Source organism: Mirounga leonina, unplaced genomic scaffold (assembly GCF_011800145.1).
Source record: "Mirounga leonina isolate KUSES-001 unplaced genomic scaffold, KU_Mleo_1.0 Mir_114, whole genome shotgun sequence".
Taxonomy (NCBI): Eukaryota; Metazoa; Chordata; class Mammalia; order Carnivora; family Phocidae; genus Mirounga; species Mirounga leonina.
In genome coordinates this window covers 48,177,933-48,199,929 of record NW_023270265.1, presented here as the reverse complement: position 1 = coordinate 48,199,929, position 21,997 = coordinate 48,177,933, and the positions used below count along the sequence as shown (strand labels likewise).

At 43.9% G+C, this 21,997-nt stretch overlaps 1 protein-coding gene across 6 annotated transcripts in view; it reads left to right on the top strand.

Annotated features, from left to right (window-relative positions):
* Window positions 1–21,997, top strand: part of ADAM12 (ADAM metallopeptidase domain 12) — a 346,655-nt gene that overhangs the window by 32,894 nt on the left and 291,764 nt on the right. For 2 of the 6 annotated variants that reach the window (XM_034985935.1, XM_034985934.1), the window contains exon 2: window positions 9,898–10,034. In XM_034985935.1, coding sequence (XP_034841826.1) covers window positions 9,898–10,034 — 137 coding nt within the window. Of the gene's footprint in view, window positions 1–9,897; window positions 10,035–10,894; window positions 12,641–17,642; window positions 17,753–21,997 lie in introns of those variants that run through there. The other 4 variants (XM_034985939.1, XM_034985956.1, XM_034985936.1 and 1 more) reach the window with 4 other exon arrangements.

The following is a 21,997-nucleotide window of genomic DNA, read 5'->3' as shown; positions in this document are numbered from 1 at the left end:
TAAAACTCAAAGTACATTTTTCTCATAAGGAAGATGAAGTATCCAACTGGTGGTAGGAGAGTCATCTACATTATGAGGCAATAAGTATTTGGGAGCTAGCCTTCGAGAGCTCCTAGAGTCTATAGAATCAAGTTCAAATACTCAGTCTGTGTTTGCTTCCTGTTGGTGCACAGCACACTTGCTGAGATTCAGCTCTCCCTTGGCTAGCATGGTAGGTACACACTCTTGGGTAGGGAAGGCAATATTGGGCTTTCATGATCGCAATTTCTGTTACGGTCCCTCAGTTCTCTGTTCTGATCTTAATTTGGCTTTTCAAGGAAGATCTCCTGCTGGGAAGATAATGAGCAAAATGCCTTAGATGAGGATTCTGGTTGACTTGGCAGTTCTTTCTCATTAAAAATAAGTAAATTGGAATCCTGGCTTATAAATAAGACACATGTGGGTTTGGTTCTGTGCATTGACCTGCAAGGGACCAGACATTGCTGGGTAAGCTAAAAGTCACCTGTTAGAACCTCCAAGCTGAGAACCAAGCCCTGGCCCCCTCCCCTATGTCATTACAATCACAACAAGGCTGTGAGAACTTTTCATTTGTTTGGTAATAATCCATTAAATAAATACATGTCTGCACATGAGCATAAAAAAGGAAATTTGACAGACAGGGCCCCTACCTCTTGTGATTTTAGCTTGGGGAGTAGGGAGGTGGGGACAGACCAAAGGCTAAATAAATAAAACAAGTTCAGGTACTCACGGTTGCCGTGAAAGGAACAGCGTAGGATGATGGCCTGGAGAGGATCTTGGGTTGGGAGGAAGCTTCTCTGAAGTGGTAACATTTGAGCTGAGACACGAATAATGAGATTTGGAGTCGTGCAAAGGTTTGAGAGCCGGAAGTCTTCAGCAGAGGGAGCAGTAAGTGCAAAGAACATGAGGTAAGACATAGCTGGGTATAGTAAGGTGTCAGAAGGGTGGTCCGTGTGGTCATAACAGAGTGAGCAAGTTGAAGTGATCAGGGGTTGGAGTTCTGAGACTTTAGGACACGGGAAAGGATCGAATCTCATTCCTAGTGTTTCCAGGCCAGAGTGATTGTTAATGCATTGTGCAGTATGGCTGGAGCACAGATCTGAGAACTTGGCTGTATGGCTTGACCTCCTGGCTTCTTGATTTATTTGACCGTGGGCTTAATTTCTCTGTGCCTGTTTTCTCATATATTAAATGAATATAAACTTCATAGGGTGTAGGGAAGTTTAAGCAAGTTAAACTTTTAAGGAGTTAGAGCGGGGCTTGGTGTGTAGCAGGTGTTCAGTTGGTGTTCACCATTGTGATCGCTAAGTGCTTACTGATTATGTCACCTATGCTCAACACTGAATTTTTGGCCTATGAATGGTTCTTGTTTATCCATTCTTCTCCAGCCTTCATACTCTCTATTCTCATGTAGAGAATGTTTCCAATATGGATGATTTACTCTGATTACTACTCTATTCTAGAATGCCTTCCCATTGCAATCAATATCCAGACCCTGCCTTAGAAGGCCCACCATGATCCAGGCCTTGTTTACCCCCTGTGCTTCCGGTCACATCTCTCTCCATCCCATCATCCCGTCCACTGTAGCCATACTGACTGCTCTCTACTGCCTTGGGACATTACATCATGTTCTCTTGATGGAAAACAATGCTGTAGGTTTTTGTTCTTCTTAGATGGTCTTCTCCTTTAAGATTGGAAGAGGAAGAACCTGCAGGTGATGAGGCTATCTAGAAGGATTCAATTGAGAAATAGGAGAGCTTTCAGAAAACAAAAGCACAAAGAATCTCGTTGGAGCTGTTGACTATGGGCCATAAGACAAAGACTGTGTCAGATCACCCAGCCATGTGACCATGTGACTTAAGGAACAATGAATGGTGGTGGCATTGGCAAGACGTGTGTGATACAGAATGCTTTGTTGTCTGACTGGGAAATGGAATGAAACCTTTGATTTTTAAATATGCTGAATCTGAGGTGATGATGGTGACAAGACATAGGACTTAAAATGCCCAGTACATATTGTAATACAGACTGCCCTTGGGTGAGTTGGCCATATGGAAAAATATCGATTTGGGCAACATCAGCTTAATGTTAGTGAGTTCTGTGAGGGACAATCAGAATAGAGAGGGAAGATGGTCCAGAGCTGGGACTTGGGGGGCTGCTCAAGTCCCTCAGGGAGAGAAGAAGGCTGGGGAGAAAGGGTGATGAATGGAGCAAGGCAAGGCCTGGTCAGAGAACGGTCAGGTGCTGCCAAATCAGTGTATATTCTAGCAGAAGTTGGTCGGTGGTGACACATGGTGCACCGAGGATGTGAGAGACTGCCCTCACATGGAACTGAGTTTCTAGTGTAGAAGGAAAGTGACCACTCCCTCACTGTTGTGTACTTCCATTTGCTAAATTTATTATAGTGAGTGGAATAAACTAGTTTTCATTCTTGTCCTTTTGCTGTTAACTTTCAATAATGGCTCCTGGAGTATAGATTTTAATCATTGGTTCCATTTTTCCCCCCTTATATACTTTTTGTTGGCAAAGTAAATTTTGGAAAATTCTGACCCCACTCCAACCCCCAAAAGTAATCAAATGAATTCCTGCAGCACGTCTTGGTCCCTGTTATGAAGGGCAAAGTGAATGAATGTATTTGAAATGCAAAGGGCTTGGGTTTTGCCATTAATTCTGCCATTTGTTGTTAGGAAACATTAGGAATAATCCATATAATCAGGTAATTCAGTCTGACCATTTGTAAAATGGTCCTTGCTTTAGCTTCCACTGACCAGCATAATAAATTAATGTTGTAAATGATTTTGCTCCCTGCAAACAGGGTACACTATGGGCATGGAGAATTATTTTTCTGTGTAGTAGACAATGGATGCTTGGGATATGAATCCATTTGAAACATTTCTGAGAAGCTATAATCAGCTTTCTTTGAGTTTGGAAATGACATATAAAACATCTTTTCAAAATTGCAATTGTTCCATAGTGCTTGATTGCTTTTATTTCTAAATGGGCTCTGTCCTCTGGCATGCCCAAGTCTGTGTATCTGTGATACCAGGAAAGCTGGTAAGAAAGGAAAACATTCGAGCAGTTGGTTTGTTGTCACAAGTCCAAATGATTGATTTTTTTAAGTTTATTTTTTTATTCATCATAAAAGTTTATCCATCATAAAAGTAATATGTGCTGATTATAGAAAAATCAGAGATACATAAAGAAGAAAAACAATGAATTCATAGTCCCAACACTCAGAAAAAATCTGGAAGAGCATTTTCATGTATTTCTTTCCAAACACTGATTTTAAAACAAACAAAAAACTAAGCTAAATGACACCCATGTACACTTTACATCCAGGATCTCACTTGGTCCTCTTGCCAGTCTCGTGTGGTGGATGATGGTCCCATAGCCTCCTGGACACAGAAAGAATCTGAGTGTCAAGGAAGAGAAACTTGCCCAAGATCATCCATAAATGGCCTGTGATGGGTGTAAGCTGTGTCTTCTGACTCAGTACACTATGACTACTTCCTTTACATTGGGCTTCGTCTTGATAGTTTAGCCTGCCGGTGTGGATAAGTAAAATCTTAGGCTCTGAGACAGTCTGGTTCTGTTTCAGCATCCTTTTATCAAAGTATTTATGTGACTGTCACTTGGTGTCACCTTCCTAAACCAACTTTTTACTTCTGTACTCCCCCAGAACCTTGTAGCCAATCATCCAAAAACGTTGAAATGTTTACAGCAGCTTGTTATTTCTGTGTTCTCTAGAGTATCTGGGGGCACGTAGGAGGCCTTTCAGTTGCTTGAGGATCAACTGCTTTCACAGACGTCTGCCTTTTCCTACTCTGGAAAACCTTGTCAGTTACTTGGTGCTTTTCACTTGACTGCAGCTGCCAAGTCTTCTCTTCTACCTGAATGAAGAGCAATATGAGAACAAAGAAAGGCGAGCCCTCCAGTTTGCTGGTATTTGGAGTCCTCCGTGGTCACCAGCCATCTCTGGGCTTCGGATACTGAATTGCTCTGGAATGACATTATTCCCCCAAGATTCAGATTAAGTTTTAAAAGTGATTATTAATAGACTTTATTTTAAAGGATAGTTATGGATGTATAGGAAAATCGAGAAGATCGTATAGATCATTTCCATATTCCCCACAACCACTTTCCCCTGTTAACATTTTACATTAATATATACCTTTATCGTAACTTATGAACCAAAATTAAACCTTTTCAACTGAAGTTCATATTCGTATGAACTTACTTACTTCCCTCATATTTCCTTCCTTTTTTTATCTCATTTCCCTTTTCTGTTTCTCCATCCCATCCAGCATGTGACCCCACAGGACAGTCGTCCTGCCTTCTTGGACTGCTCTTGGCTGTGAGGGTTTCTTAGAGTGCCCTTGTTTTTGATGACCTCAACCGTTTCGAGGTGTGCTGGTCACGTGTATTGTAGGATGCACATCTGTTGGCGTTTGTCTCAGGTTAGACTGGGGGCATGGGTTTGGGGGAGTAAGACTGCAGAAGTAAAGTGTTAATTTTACCATATCCTTTAAAAGGTACATACCGACAATATGACATTGCTATTTATGTTGCCCTTGATCATCTGGCCGAAGTAGTGTTTTTCAGATTTTTCCACTCTGAAATTACTCTTTTTCTGATTAACTTTTCCCTTGGTTCTTTTGAGCATCCCTGAGCTATGTCATTTTAAAATCACATTCCTAATTTCCACCCGGGGAGTCTGCAGATGAAATGAAAGAGTGACAGTTATTTGGTAAGTGCAAATAGGAATCTGAACCAAGGAAATACATTCGCCCTTTATGGGAGCACTGCCACCATATTTCCCTGAAATAAGGAGTGGCTCAGTTCTATAAAATTTTCTTTAGCTTTTGCATACTTGGGGCTAAGGAAAATGCTTTGTGAGTTTCCAGAGCCTTGTCCCCAGATTGGTTTGCAGTTCATAATGGCTACCTCAATTTTTTTTCCCCCAACTAGATTTTCAGAAGAATATTTATCTTAATCCTACTTTTAGTGCCTCAGATCAATTCTCCTCTCTTAGGTCCATGCAGGTGTTGATACTGGTTTCCTTTCAAAGCCAGAACTCCATATGTGATGTTTAAGTTTTATCTTGAGTAGTAATCTCATCAGAGTTTGCTTCCCCAGTGACCCACTAGGTGGCCTGAATGGGTACCCACCAGTACCGACGCCCGGCATTTTCTGACGATCGACAGGCAGTGGTCATTTTCACACTGTTAGCATGGTTTGGTCAGACAAACACTGTGTAGAAGTCTGGAAATGTGCATTCAGATATCCTAAACTAACTTCATGCATTGAAGCATGGGTCCACTCACCTCCTCTGCCACTTTTTGAAAGCCCTTTGACTGCGTTGAGCTTCCTCCACCCTGTAAGAACTAGGAAGGGAGGAAAATGTTGTCCCTCTTTGTAGAGGGCAGAACCTCAGGGGTAGGCTTGGAGAGCATCGATCCGAGGACTCAAGACCGGGGCCAGGCCTTGTGGCTCTAAGATGTTCATTGCTCACCGTCCAGACCTCCACAGCAGTCTCTGCCTGTACGTAACCGAAGCCCATCGACGGGCATCAGGTGGTTGTTCTTAATAAGGCAGGCAAAGGAGGATTGGCCAGAGCAGGGACGGGCAGGACTTTCATGGGCAGCCAGGCTCTGGGTGACTCATACGGGGGGATCATCAGTCCCTTTTGGGCAGGTGTCTTCATTGGTGGCTTTTCCAAGACCTTAAAAGCCATTGCTACAAAGATGCTTGCTTGCTTGCGGAATTGGGTCTTACACCTTCCCTGTTGGCCGGTCATAATCAAATCTGAAGGTGAAAAGCTCAGACAAGGACAAAAGCAAAATAGACATATACATTTCCCTTGAGAAAGTAAAGTTCATTATTACAGATGATAATTGTGTTAGAAACCAAAGTATCTAATATGCTTTTTTCCCCACTATGAGACTGAAGCAAACTGGCCATTTTATCAAAATGGCAAGCAGTGTATCTGGTTACCCAACAGAAAAAGAGCCAGAAGTTCCTCCCCGATGTAAACTATTCACATTTTTTATTTAAGCAACCGATTTTGTTGATGCCCAAATATTAGGAAAAACAAAATGTATGCAAACTGTATATTTTATAAGGTCATATTTTTTCCCGGGGCTTCTGAGGGCTTGGATGTATACATCATTCAGGACCTGCTTTTATGGTTTGTCAACAAGATCACTCCATAAAATATATTGTGATATCTCACAGCTGTATATAATTTATTCTGTCTATCCATGTAGCACAAATAAAATTTTTATTTGCATCATCTAAAAGAAATACCAGTGTATAAATACATAAGCAAAGCTCATAAGAAATGGTCTTCTGACTACAGATACTGTTGGGGGATACGGTGCAACCAATTAAAAAGCTGAGGGATGGTTCATTATCCATGTACATAGATAATAAATACTGTACTCAGCAAACAGTGCAGTTACTCAATTTCTTAAAAAGGCTCCACAACGTTCTCCAAGTGCTGGCACAGTCTGCCTCGAAATTCTCCTTGGAATATTTAGAAATAAAGCCTCTTAGACAAAAAGAATTCAGCCAAAAAGGACTTCTTTGGGGTGAAGATGATGGACTATGTAGGTGGAAAGGGAAGTGTTCAGTGCTTGGAGCATTTGGCCTTCAGGAGAGTATATGACTCTCTTTCTCTGCTACCAAGAGTCTTGGAGGAAAAAGGTCCAGAGGATTAAAAACGTTCCTTGATTTTTGGTTTGTGCAGCTTCAGCCTGATTGTCATATGGGAGGCCCCGCAGAGGTTCCCCAGCTTCCCCCAAATCAAGGATGTGGACTTGCTACCCCTTCTAGAGCCCCTGCTGGCAGTCATGCTAATGATTCACCCAGGAGACCTGGACCTCATGGTGCCATCTCCTTCCTTCTAAAACATATGGTTTCTTGTCAAGCGAGTTCGGTCGCATGCAAAGGCTGTTCTCCAAGAGTCTGAGGCAGGGTGAAGATCTCCTCGGTCTTTGAGCAGCGTGGCTGGAATAGCCCCGGAGAGCATCCTGTCTTCCCCATGGTGGCTGGGTGGTGGGTGATGCAGAACTCCTGTTTTGGATTTAATAAGCCCTTGGACAACTGGGTTTGTGACTAACCGCTCAAGTTAGCAATCCACTTGCGTTGGAAGTTTAACTGCCAGAACTGCCAGGAACAGCTTATAATCAAATTGGTTTGTTTTTGTAGAGAACACTTTTAAATGCTTGCAGTCACTTTCTTAACAGTTTCACCTGACTTTTCAAAAGATTAAAATGCTGGCCATGGTGACTCTTGGCACATGGCATGGTTTTCATTGGTTTAGGGGAAAGTTCAGATGGATCTCCAATTCTTAGTCTGTAATTGCTGGTATTTCAAAGCCTTCTTAGTCCAATTCGAATAACACACCTGCTCTCGGTTAAGATACATTCAGCTAATTGCACTCTGTAGTCTGGTTCTGCAGGAGCTGTATAACTGGATCAGCATGAACTTCTGGTAAATTCCAACTTGGGAATCCCACTGAGAGTCCTGTGCAAGAGACCCGGGTCTTGGTGAGAATGATGCCGGTGAAACCAGTGGACATTGTTCTCTATGCTTCATGCATATTTCCTCCTGGCCTTCCCAAGCTCTGCCTCATTTTATGGAAAAGGAAAGCACGTGCTGTCCTGCTGACTCGTTCTTCCTCTGGTTCTGTGTGGGGCTGGAAGGTTCTCATCTTCACGTCTGGGCTAATGTGCACCCCCTCCCTACAAGTAAAGGTCTTTCCCGGCCTATCCATCAAAAGTAGCCCTCCCCACGACTCTACCGTCACTTCGTTTTTCTTATTATCTTTTATTTGGAAGCCATCGCAAATTTACAGAAGCAATACAAGGATAACACTGAGCCCCTGTAGCCCTGTTCTTTCATAGTCCTGACTGCTCTCTGAAATGGTTGTGTTTTTCATCTTTCTGCCAACACAAGAACACAAGTCGTGAGGGCAGCTTTATCTTTGTCCCTCTCTTAGATGCACCGGATGGAGAGAACGGAGTCTTCTGGTGTTAAGCTGCATTTACAAGATGAGGGTCCCAGCAGTGTAGGCAGAGGGGTTGTCTCCAGCCAGGTGACATTAGTGCACACTGGCCCAAAGCGGAAATGATGGGCTTTTTGAATGGAAGACATCACAGTGTCCATCAGGAGGTAGACAGGGAATAAATAGCTGTTGAATGAGTGAGTGAATGAGTGAACGAACCAACCAGGGGGCAAACAACTGGACCAGAGACCCGCAGCTGATCCGTGGAAGAGTTGATACTGGTGCTGGGGTATGTCTGACCCCGAAGTCCCTACTTAGAGTGATGTCACACTAGCGGGGAGCGCAATGAAGGGTGTGAAAGCAAGGTCATTTAAGCACAATCTCTGTGCTGCCAATGGCTGCCCCCTCTGTAGCCAGGAGAAGGGCTACAGCATCTTCCATTCAGATAGCAGTTCTTTCCAGTTCTTCCACTTCCATCCAGCCCTCCATCGGTGCCCGCAGATGTCACCACCTAGAACCATCCCCCCTGGTTACAGGGCTGGAACCCTCATCACTTGAATGTGGGTTCATCCCAAACAACTCAGCTTGTCCCAGGCCTGGGCCCCACACACTCTCCTCTCCTCCTTCACGCGGCTCCAGGAGCCTGGTCCTCTCCCCCCACACCCCCACCCGACCCCTCGTGGCCAATGGGTCCACTCACCTCCTCTGCCACTGGCCATATCCCTAACTCTTTGCTCATCCCCGTTCCCATGGTCCCTCAACAACTGGGAGTTTTAAATGCTTTGTGACCAGCTTGAGAATTTTCCAGAGGGGCTGTGTCAGACGGTTAATACTCAAGTAGTAATCCTTTTGTAACCTGAATATAACTGCAGACTTCCACATCGAGAATGATAAAATGGTGTGGATTTAAAAGTATTTGGAGAACTGTAAAATGTCTAGGATTAAAATTTCAATACCATTTGTGCCCAATAAATGTGAACTCCTTAGTAACTTAAAACGGTGCTATTATGACTCAGGTCTGAAAATTATGAGTCCTGGTTGAAGAAATGGGAATAACATGTGAGGGAATCTGCTCCCATCCTTCACCTTGAGGGATATACTGTGGTCACACCAAATAGCAGGAACGTGACCTCATAGGAGAACAAGCCCAGAGAAATTACCCGACTTGTTAAGGAAGTGATACACTCTCCAGAAGAGAAAAAAATGTTATACTTTCCATTAGGATTGTTTATGGAAATGGGGCTAAATTGAACCTGTGTCGGGACATTAACTGGTTCGACAGGACCCCAAGAAACAAGATCATGTAATAGTTTATTGAATGACTTAATTTTTTTTTACATAAACCAGTCTAGTCAGTCTGAACTAGCAAATTAATTTTGTCTATAGAATCACTCACTGAAGCATATAAAATTAGCCTGCGTAAGTACAGAGAGGAGAATTGGCATTGTGTTGAGCTGATTCACTGGGACTTAAGTAAATGGATTTAGTCTTAATACAGCTAAAGCCTTGAGATGTTTAATAGAGAGCTGATCTGAAGCAAAGCATTAATTCATCACTTAAAAAGTCACCACTTGTGTGTTTTTGTTGCTTGTTGAAGGATGGAATTATATACTTTGACTTCGATCATCACCCAGCACATGCCATAGGACTTGAAGGGAAAAATTAGCTTTTGTTTAAGTCACAAAATTGTTTGGCTAGATTGACAGAGAATTCATCACTTTTAACACTGACTGTGACTTAATAGATAGTGCTGTTTCCCTGGCTTCCTTCAGCTTCCAAATATTTTCAATGAGTCATTTATGTCATAAGCGTCTGATGCCGGACTCTTCCTGACAAGAATGAAGAACAGGGCTGTTTTCTTTTTGATGCAGGGGTGAACCTGGGAAACAAATTAGCACCTTCCATGCAGCTGGCTGGAAGAAGGGGCCGGGGAGGAGCTTACGAAGTCGTCCATGTCTCTGTCTTGAATGGAGACCTCTGGGACCCAATGGAGAGCATCCATGCAAAGGTCAGTTGTTTCATTTTCTCTCATTTTCTGGACTTCTCTTATATGGCTCAAGTTTAAAAATCATGTTAACTGCCTTCATATTCTTCTGTTCAAGTTTTGTCTTTATTTTAATGCTGACTTTATTCTTCTAGAGTGAAATCTTGATTCTTAAGAGAAAATACACACCAGTTTTGATGTGACAGTCCTGATGAGTGGCCCAACATTATTTACATCTGTTGAAAGTTATTTTTCCAAACACACACTGGGGCTAACATTTCCAGATACACAATTTCTCTGTGTGTTTTACTGGAGTGCTGGGTATTTTTCTGTTGCACCAACATTTTGGTTTTATCCATCGATTATTGGTAGAGACATGTTAATGCAACTTTTAAGGAAGTTTATAATGAGTTTTAATGCAGTTTTGTGCTTTGTTTACTTTGATACATATTTTATTTGAGCCTTCTATGATGTAAAAGAATAATATAAAATAATTGCAATATTAGCAATTCAATTTAATATTTTGAGGAGTTTTAGCTGCCAAATCTACGTGACTTTCTTAAATTTCAGAACTTGATGAAACAGTTGGAAAGTGATAAAAATCTATAGAAATATGAGCTCTTTGGAGAGATCATACAGATGGCTTTGTCCTTGTGATATGTGGAACTATTTTTAGATTATTTTTCATAATAGAAAACAGATTTTTTTTTTTTTAAAGAGCAGTTGAGATTGTGAAAATCCTCTGTAGCTTTCTGGAAGGGCTGCAGTGGGCCACCTTTATGTGAGTAATGATAATATGATTTACATCATTATTTTCTAGAAAGGCTTTCAGTTGAAAGTGAGCATTCAGAAAGGTTGGAGATTTGGTTAAAAGATCCAAATGCTAAATCTGCACTTTTTGAATATTTCTGTTTCATGGAGACTGTTGTAAACTTAATATACAGAGTATAAGTCACTCATGATGGTATTGATGGTGTTTCTTAGAAGAAAGACTTAAGACATTAAAGAATAGTTCATTGTGCCCTTAATCTGAAAAATTAGAAATGATATGTTAGATGCAGAAAAGAGAAGGATACTATTTCAGAAAGTATGTCTTTAAAATATTTATAGGTGCTAATTAATAATACAAAAATATGGAACAATCTGAAGTTTCTTGGGTGGTGGAAACCATTATGGGGGCTTTCCCTGATAGGAGGGCTGCCAAACTTAGTAAATAAAAGTACAGAATGCCCTTTAAACTTGGACTTCAGATAAATAGTGAATTTTGTTTGTAAGTCTGCCCCATGCAGTATTTGGGACATTGTTATTTATCAAAATCCACATTTAACTGGTGTCCTGTATTTTATCTGGCCTCCCTATCTGGGGAGCATATCAGAGCAACAACCTGATGAGGGTTCTCGGCATGTCCTTGGGTGGACCCGTTCAGGTGGGCTCTGGTTTTCGGACCTCCAGCTTTCTCCTCCCTGCCAGCCAGCCGTCATGTAGACATCAAGAAGCATCTGGCACATCTGCTTCTCGCCACAACCTGATGACTATGGGCCGCCAGCACCATCTTTATAGAAAACTTAGAAAACAATTATTATATGATAACTGTCTTAGCTCCTCTGCAATTCTGCCTCCTGATTGGAACCATGCAGGTAGTAGGCACATACCAAGTACACTAAAATAACTCCAGGTTACTGACATTACTTAAGAAAATAGGGACTTAGGTGATTTGGGGAACAGCATTTTGTCATAATGCTGTGGGGCTCATGGAACCAGCATCATGGCTCTGTAGTTACAACGTGTACCCATCTATTCTGGTTAACTAAGAGCCCACATGATAAAGGGTACATGTAAATGTCTGTTAACGTGCTTGTACGTGTGTGCCATAAGCCTCCACGAGGTAGATGTGCGCACCTGTTGTGAGAATAGGGATTCCGCCTAATGGTGTGTATGTGTGTGTCTTGTTTTCAAATTGAACAGTCAACATTTTAATTTCAAACTGCATCAATAGGGTATATCCTCAAGCATGCAAAACATACATTAATGATTATTTTTTCCCACACAACTCTGCCTGCTGTACCTTAGAATGTAGTTTTAGTTACACATTCTTGCTTTTCTGCTCTGCTATTTTATTCTTTGCTCTCCTGTATGTTTCTAGTCAATCAGTCTTTGACAGTTTCAGTTTTGGGGAAGGCCCAGGCATCTTCCTTTTTATAAAGTGCTGCCAAGGGATTCTAATGAGCACACAAGATTAGAACCATGGCACTATTGGAAACTGCTAGAGTGGTGGTCAACCTGACTGAGATGATTCAGGCAAAAGTACTGTCACATGGTCTCTCTCTCATTCTCTCTCTCCCTGCTCTGTGATTGAAATATATCTGGATAGGATATTATTAGGCCTTTTACAAATCAAGGCATCATTGCCACTGATAATTTACTTGAAAGAGTAGGGGATGGGAAAGAACGTGACCTTTGCATAAATCGGAGCTTCCAGCGTTTTGTTTGTTTGCTTGCTGTTATTTTGATCTATAACAGGAGAGTAAGCTTATCTGCTTTTCCTCTCCCTTAGGGTCGTTGTAAGAATGAGATGAAGCAATGGCTGTAGAAATACCTCAGGATCTAAAATCCAGCTACACAAATGGAAGGTGATACTGCAAGTTTAAAGTGTTTTAGGGACCCCTCTCCAATTTCATGTCTTGAAAAAACTCAATCCTGGACCCAGGGAAGACATGTCAGGATGTGACTCGATCAGGAGATGATCTCTGTTGAGCCCAGCCTTTGAATGCTCCAGGAAGTTTCCAACTTCCAGCTTTCTCACATGAGAATGAATATGTAGAAACAGTGTGCGAAATGGAAAGTAAAGGCAGACAGATGAGAACATGAAACCAAAGCTTCCCTTAGCATATTGTGGGTCTCAAATACCAAATATCAGATAACAACTAATTAAAATGGCAGAAGTAGATGCTGCTGCATGCATTGAAAGAAGCCTTTCATTTCTTTCGAAGGACTTCTGCTTCAGGCCTTCCAGGGAGACTTGTCATGGGGTTCCCCATCTAGTGCTTGCCTCCCCTGCATTTCCATCCCCCAGTAGCAGCCTCCTCTCCCAGCATTTTGTCACAACAATGGCCCTTGCCAAGGTCATAGGTAGCCTCCCAACTTCCGAAGACAGCCTGGGCCCTTCACTCTTTATCTCACTTATTTTGACACTGAATCACTCTCCTTTGAAATTCTCACTTCCTCTGGCTCCCCAGACCCTGTTCTCTCTTGTTTCTCCTCATATGTTTTTAATTCTTGCTTTTTATTCTTCTTTTTGGCTTTGTCCCTTAACTGTTGGTTTCCACTGACTTTCTTCTGACAGAGGACTCCCACTGGCCGTGTCATTCACTTCTGTGGCCTCACTGTCCCCCAGAGCAGCAGGGAGGGGGCCATTCACAGGAATGACTACAGCTACATCAGCCCCCACACCTGAGCTCCTGCCGGGTGGGAAGTACCCTGTCAGGCGCATTTCATATGATGACCTCACCATCTGTCCTCTAACATACATGGACTTAAAATCCACATCACTCACTTTGCTTTGATTTCTGAGATTCAGTCCCAACTTGCAGTGGATTTCTGGCACCTCCAGCTGAAAGTTCCCAATTATTTTAAATGCGCTGTGGCCCCAAGTGGATACAGCCCCCTGTCCATCTTCCCTACTTTATTTAATAGCTCCTAGAAGATAAGATTGTCATCCCCTTTTCCCCTCAGATCATGAGGTTGGAGACATCGTGAGGTTGAGTCCACTGGCCCAGTATGTCTAACACATGGCCCTTTCCCACCATGCCTCATTAGTCCTTCTCTGCTCCAGACATTCTACAAATGCAAGCAGATCTAGCCTGTCACTAAGACACAGATCTGGCCTGTCGCTTTCCTGCTTCCTACCCATAATGTCTGACTTCAAAGCCACGTTCCTTGCATGATGCCTAAGATGCTTTATAGGTGGGGCTGTCCTGATGCTGAAGGCCCTACTCCTACCTCCCAGCCATTGAGCTCATCCCAGTCAGCTTACTACCTAAACATGCCATGTTCTTTATTGCCATATGCTGTGTCCCTGATATCTGAAGCCCCAGCTTAAATTGTACCTTCTCTTGTGAAGCCCATCTTGAGCTCCCCCAGACAAATCAGTCCTTCCTGTGTCTTTGTCCTTGTCGTCACAGCATCTCAGTGATGTGCAGTCATGCCGTGCACACACTTGACTCATGCAGATGGAGCCTGGCACATGGCACAGACAGACGCTGCAGACACAAAGCTAGATCAGATGTATATCCCCCGATCTGCCCATGGAGCAGGCGGGGTGGGCATGAGGGGGCAGCTGCATCTGCTGCTTCCTCAGGTCCTTCCACCTCTTGCCGGACAAGCTGCTTACTGCCTGAGAGCAATGCCCGTTCTTCCCGTTGGATACCATTTTACAGCAGGGCCAAAAGAAAACCAGCTCAACTATGCTCAACCCAAGAAACAACGTTCTAGAGAGAAGGGCCATGTCGAACTTGTATAAAAGCGTGAAAACTGGGGTGCCTGGATGACCCAGTTGGTTAAGCATCTCACTCTTGGTCTCCGCTCAGGTCATGATCTCAGGGTCGTGAGATTGAGCCCCATGCTGGGCTCCGAACTCAGCACAGACTCCGCTTGTCCCTCTCCTTCCCCCTCTGCCCTTCCTCCTACACACACACTCTCTCTCTCTCAAATAAATAAATAAAATCTTTAAAAAGCATGAAAACCATAAGGCATTTTGAAGATTAATGTAGACTCTGCCTTAGGTACTGCGGCTTTCTGTGTTGGCTTTGGACCCCACCTTCACATGGTGTGGGACTCAGCTCTTTGGCACAGACCATACTGTGCTTTCATTACTACGTTATACTTCTAGTTCTCCCACCAACCTGTGCCTTCCCTGGGGACAGTGGCTTTATGCCCTCATCCCTTCATGCGGTGCTTGGCATCTAGTGGAACAAGGTAACCAACTTTGTGGCCTGGCTCTGAGTTTTCCTCTGTGCCCGGAGCCCAGGTCACTCACTGGTGTGAAGATGGCCACTGCTACTACAGAAGATAGAGCAAATGAAAGTGAACATTTGCACTCTATTCAAATGCCAGAGGGTGCCTTGAGAGCCTCTCCATTTCTGCAGAGTTTGCAAACCACTCTCCAACTACCGTAACTTTTTAGACGTTGCTGACCTCCCTTTAGCAACTACAGGGGCTTTTAAATCATGTAGACGTCTTTTATAGCTTGTTGGAATGCTGCATTTTTCACTTTTGTGGTTACTAATGTCTTATCTGCAGTGACTCCCCACATTGCCTCTCTGTTCCAGGAGGGGTCCTGTTACTCTGTCTGGGTGGGTTTACATGGCCAGCCCTCTACAGGATGACTTTCCCCTTCTCTAAGAGATTATTCTGATAATTGCAGGAGTTGCTTCAGGCCAGCTCTTGGTGTCTGCTTCTTGGCTGAGTAAGCTCAACAGTTAGCCTTTCCGACTTATGGGACATTGAGCTTACATTAGCTTAAAGCTGGCCAATAGTGCTTCCTCTTAAGAATGTAATATTAAAATACCCATCGTGAAGCTATTCCTTAGAAATGTATTATTTCCAGAACATACAGTCTCCTAGGAAGGTCTGTACCCCCGACCCCCAACCACTTAGCTCCCATTGGACCCCCAGCCCCACTCCTCGCTTGACAATCCCCATGAGACTCTGTGGGCACACAGGAGGCTCCTGTTTCAGCCTCACATAACCCGCCCAGCCAGGACCATGCCCACCCTTCTGGGAGAGCGGGATTAGAGGGGGAGGAGCCGGCCCCCCTGTATCTTCGGGAAGGCACCTGTCTTCCATCAGTCCCATGTGCTGCGTGAGGAGAAAGGTGTTGGCACATGCGGAAATGGATTCAGACTCCTGCACGGCCTCTGCCTCGCTGGGTGCTGTCGGGCTGGGGGCGAGCCTCGGCCGAGCCTGTTTCCTCTTCTGCAAAGGAGATGGTAGAGGTCGCCTTGCTGCCTGGCGTCGCACCCTCAGCACGCTCCGGGAAGTGTCAGCCTCTTTTCCTCTCTCTCAACTTCTTCTGGGCCTTCTGGCAGGGCTTCTCAGCCTCCGCGCTGCCGCCCGGGGGGCTGGCTCGTTCCCTGTCCCCTGTCGTGTGTGCACAGGCAGGCCCGTCCTGCGCGATGGAGGGCGCTCCGCATCCCAGGCCCCGCGCACCAGACGCCCGCAGTGCGGTCCCCAGCAGTCATGTCAACTCCCTGTGTCCCCCCGGGGGGGGGAGGGGGAGAACTTGCCCCTTGAGCCACCGCACTGGGGGCAAGACTAGGAAGGCTAAGGACAGTCACGGAGAACCTTCCCTTGACCAGAGGCTAGTCAGCCTTTTGTGTGAAGAGCTCCGCGGTGATTCCGCAGCGCCCAGCTCTGCCCCTTGTGGCGTAAAGGCAGGCGTGGACGGTACCCGAACAACCGGGCATGGCCGTGATCTAAAACACTTCTCTGTGGGCGTCAAAATTTGAATTTAAGGTAATTTTCATGTCGTGAAAGCTTTTATTTTTTATTTTTTTAAATCATTTGAAAATGTAAAACCATTCTTAGCTCACAGGCAGTGGCCGGCCTTGGCCTGAGGGCAGGCTGTAGTTTGCAGCCCCTGAACTAGGTAGGTGTCCTTACTGTACAGATGTCCCCCCGGGTGCCCCCAGGGGCCCTGCAGGGCGGGAGCTGTGCGCTTGCGCAGGCCAGCGGGTGCCGCGCCCCAGCTGGAACGGGACGTGGCCGGTCCGGCGACTGAGCCCAGGTCCATCACATTCTGCATCTGGTGTTCTTGCCGTAGCGCTCTGCTGCTTCCGCAGGAAAATCTTCAGCTTTTCTCCCCTTGCGCGTCGCATCGGGACGGGTTCGTAAATCCGGACTCCGGCCGGTCCTGATGGAGGGCGGCGTGCTCTCCCTCCCGCTCGCTGTCAGGCCGCCAGAGGCCTTCCGACTTTCTTAAGCAAGATGTGAGTGCTGCTCCCCCCCCTCCACGGCCTTCCTGTTCACTCCTCCCGCTCGGCCAACACACAAGAAGGACCGCGCAAGCCAAGCTGCTGTGCTTGGTTCCGCTGGGACCCCAGCTTTGGGAGCACGCCTCTCCACCAAGGAGGGGCTCTGGGACTACGTTTCCACGTGGCTCACTGCTAACTCATCTATTGCTTGTGACTTCTTAGCAAAGCCCTAGGGTCATTTATTTTAAAATCAGCTATTGAATCAGGTCTCCCCACAGTTTCTGCACCTCCCTCCCCACGCCACTGCCCCGCCAGACCTCTAGCATCATAATGGAACCGGGACTTTTTTTTTTTTTTTAAAGATTTATTTATTTGACAGAGAGAGACACAGAGAGAGGGGGAACACAAGCAGGGGGAGTGGGAGAGGGAGAAGCAGGCTTCCCGCAGAGCGGAGAGCCCGATGCGGGGCTCGATCCCAGGACCCCGGGATCATGACCCGAGCCGAAGGCAGACGCTCAACCGACTGAGCCACCCAGGCGCCCCTGGAACTGGGACTTTTTAAAAATATATTTTAAAATAACAAATTTAGGTAATGCTAGGGGATCGAGTGGTTTGCATTATTTAAATAGAATTATAATTTTTTCTTCTTTATAATTCTTAGGTAAGACTCTTCACATGACTGAGAGGTAGAGCATAGAGTTGCTTGATAGTAGGAGAAAAGGAGTCTGATGAAATCTCTTTTCAATTTTCCAAGCATTCATCTAAGCACATGTGAGTACCTGCTGCATTCCAGGTCCTAGATCAAGTTCCTGTGGCACAGGATGGGTGAGCCTCCATCCGCCCTTGAGAAGCTCACCGTTTAGTGAACTAACGATTGTAATAAATTTAAATAAGTACTTCATAAGAGATTTATGCTTTTTAAAATAAGTGATTTTGGAGTAGTTTTAGATTTACTGATACATTCAAAGATAGTACAGAGAGCCCCATATACCCCGCACTCAGCTTTCCCTGTTACTCGCATTTACAATCTATGGCACATTTGTAACAATTAATGATACATGGTTTTTTATATTTTAACCTGAACTTTTTCACTAAAAGAAAAAAGTTTGGGGGATTGGGGACATTTCAAAGAATATAAAATTTCTATAAAGGCTAAAGATTTTTAAATCACAGTTTAGACGAAAAGAGCATACCTTCCCAAGAGAGACTTAATATGTATCAATGTTGCATTTAGTAATTTCACATCATGTGAAGGCTGAGGAAGCCCTCACCTGTACATTTACTCTGGAATTTCTCACAAGTTACAACATAACCAGTGGGATGGGTTCCTTCCTGGTTGTTCAATAAACAGTCATGTTGGTGATGAGGTTTCATTCAACCAAAGTTCAAAGTTCAGATTTTTTTTTTTAATTCTATTTTTCCTTGAAAAGGGAGAAATCTTTTTAAATCTATGACAAGAGTGCTTGCAACCAAGTATGTAAAATCATGTTAAAAACAGCCAAATACAGGGCCATTATGTGACTGTAGGGGAACTTCTGTGTAGAGAGCTTGTGTGAGATTTCCCCCCCTGTATTGAATTAACATGCTCTGGACTCCCCCATTCTTGCACGCTTCCTTGTAAGCATAAGGTATATGTTTTTGAGTGGTACACACCAGTATTTTATAACCATTTTTTCATTATTGCCTGCCTAAAGAGAAAATTTAATTAATTTTAATTAAATTTAAATTACTTTAAATTATATTTTTCTTTAGGGAGAAATTAAATACCAAGAAATAAGATTTGTTAGCTAGAGTTAAGCTCCAGAGGGTTACAAATCATTGGTAATATCTAAGGATTTCCAACCCCTCCCCAAGTACCACTTTTTTGCCCCATTAAGGGCAATAGCCACCTACTGAGAGTGTATGATGGCACCACATGTAAATGGGCAAAAGGAAATGTATGTCTCCCAGGACTAATGTATGTGCAGAAATCTGCCCAGTGGAGATTGGGGGCAGGTATGAAGAAAAGTTGATTTCTCCCTCTCTCAAAGTCGGTTCTTGCTAGATTTTTTAAAGTATGTATTTTATGTGAGAACAGTTGGAGATTTACAGAAAAATTGTAAAACTAGTACAGAGTTCCCATATACCTCACACAATGTCTGCCCTGTTACTGACTTACATTATGGTGCATTTGTCACAATTAAGGAACCAGTGTTGGTACATTATTACTAACCGAAGTCCATACTTAATTTATATTTTCTTAGTTTCTACCTAATATACTTTTTCAAAGATCCCATCCAGAATCCCACGTTACATGTAGTCATCATATCTTGCCACTTGGTTCTGACGGTTTCTTGGACTTTACGTTTTTGACGATATTGATGATTTTGAGAAGTACTCCTCAGGGATTTTGTAGAATGTTCGTCATTTGGGATTTGTCTGATATTTTTCTCATGATTGAGCTGGACTTATCTATGTTGGGGAGAAGACCCCCGAGGTAAAGTACCTTCTTGTTACACCATAGCAAGTACTATCAACAGAACTTATCACTGTTGATGTTGACCTTGATTGGCTGAGGTCATGTTTGCCGGGTTTATCTCCTTTCCATACTGGATTCTTGGGAAGGAAGTCACTGTGTACATCTCATGCTCAAAAGAGTTACGCTCCACTTCTTAGAGGGTGAAGTAGCTACATAAATTATTTATAATTCTCCTGCAGGTGAGATTTATCTACTCTCCCTATGTACTTATTTATTCAATTATTTATCCATATTAGGATGGATTCATGGATATTTATATTTTGGGTTGTAATCCAATACTCTTGTTTTATTTAGTTTTTAAAGATTTTATTTATTTATTAGAGGGAGAGAGCATGAGAGAGAGCATGAGAAGGGGGGAAAGGGGCAGAGGGAGAAGCAGGCTTCCCGCGGAGCAGGGAGCCGGATGCGGGGCTCGATCCCAGGACCCTGAGATCATGACCTGAGCCCAAAGGCAGACGCTTAACTAACTGAGCCACCCAGGCACCCCCAGTACTATTTTACTTATGTTATTGTTTAAACTGGCCATTGGGAGCTCTTTCAGCTGGCTTTGTGTCCCTTTGACATACCCCCATTGTGTGTGTGTGTGTGTGTGTGTGTGATCACTTCCTTACTTTCGGTCACTACAAGATGTACCAGGTCCATCTTCTATATTTCCTGCCCCAGCCCTAAAATCAGCCATTTCTCCAGGGAGCCCTGGTTCACTGGAGGATGGTATTAGACATCAAGATCTGGGTGCTGGGTGTGCTTACCAGCACCACAACGACACTTCTGGGTGTCCTCAGCTGACAGAGTAAGGAAATAGATGTGTGTGTCCTTGCTAGATTTGAGAGAAACAAACTTCAAATGCTGGGTCATGACTGGGGCACACCATACCTTTTCACACAATATTTTTGATTCTAAAAATTTTATTAAGAGAAAATACACCAGGAATTTGTTTTTTTATGGCTATACCTATTCAGGCAAAAATGAAGAATGGCAATTCTCAGTAACCTAAATCAGTTCTTGAGAATCAAACCTAATCATCAAGTTTCTTTCCCTAAAATGTTATTTTAAAAAATTAATGCCCAGCTTTCCAGCATTTGACCTAACTCTGGCTTTTCAGATTCCCCGAGTTGATCCATGCCTCCAGGCTGCCTTTCTGCTAATTACTGGACATTAATCTGACCTTTTTCCTAAAAGTGGCACACAAAAAGATTTCATTCAGCTGGTATAACAATTCTCGTGTGCAGTTTTTACTCACTGAAGATACTAAGGGTCTTTTGCTTGAACCTACTCATTTTCCAAGCATGTAATTTAAAGACATGGTCATAAACCCGAAACAGAGTGAGAGCACAGAGCTAATGAGAGCAGGGTTGCAGATTATGTTTCTGTTAGGATTCCCCGTTCCCACGGGAGCCATTAGCTTGGCTCCGTTTCCTGGCCTTCCCTGGCATGTCTTAGCCCCATAGCATCTCACAGGGGACACTCCTGAACGTATGAGGGCAGTCAGCCCAAATTCAGAAACGTGACGCATGCACTATTTCCCGTCACTGCTGGCTTAGCAGGGCTCTGTTTGTATATGCAGGTGACATAGTTCACATCCGTGTTTCCCAAACATCAGTCAGCCAGGATCCACATGAAAGAGTTCAGTCTAATTATAGAAGCAGCCACACTTAATAGTTTATATGTGCTTGACATGCTGACTTTTTGTTCCAACACATAAAAGGAATATAAATGATTGAAATGAAATGTGCTGTGTACCTCTCTAGATGCATCTGTCATTGGGGAAAACAGTATATCATTTGAAAACAGCCCAAGACATTTCACGGTTTCTTTCTTTTTTTCCATCCAGTAGATGCTCATTGAGTACCTCACCAGGGGTGGTGTGTACAGCTAAGCAGAGTAAGTCCTGCATCCCTTGGGGGGAGGCAGGCTCGGTTGGATCCCCAGAGATGAGCCATGACAACCTGCTCAGCTGCTGAGCGGGGTGGCCCAGCCAGGAACAAGCACCATCCGGTAGAGCTCCATGTAAGAGTTGTGACGTGTCACTTTTGAGCGGAAAAATTTTACTGCCTCAACATTATCCTACTTCTCTTTTGACTTCTTTCTGTATACTCATTTAATCAGGAAACAGTTACTGCGAGCCCCTCATGTTCCAGGCCCTGTGCTGGATGCTAGAGAGACTTTGCCCTTTTTAAAAAATGCATAAAACTGGGCAATTTCCTTTCAGAACTGCTTTGAAGCTTGCTCAAGCAGAGCTCTAGGAAATGTCAGCTCCTGCGGTCCAAACATAAGGAAGAGCTGAGAGCCCACGAGGGGCAGAGAATTCTATTATGGCTCCTTTGAAATCTAGTCCCTCCTTTTATAGTTCGAAACAAGGCCACTGGGCATATGCTCTCTGGTTGTGCCTCTTCAGCTAATAGGAATGTGTTTGCCTTGCCAGAAGTTCTTGCTGGTTTTAGTGTCTTAAGTGGGATACGTGGGAATGCGTCAGATCCCCGGGAGCTGTTGGTTGGCCC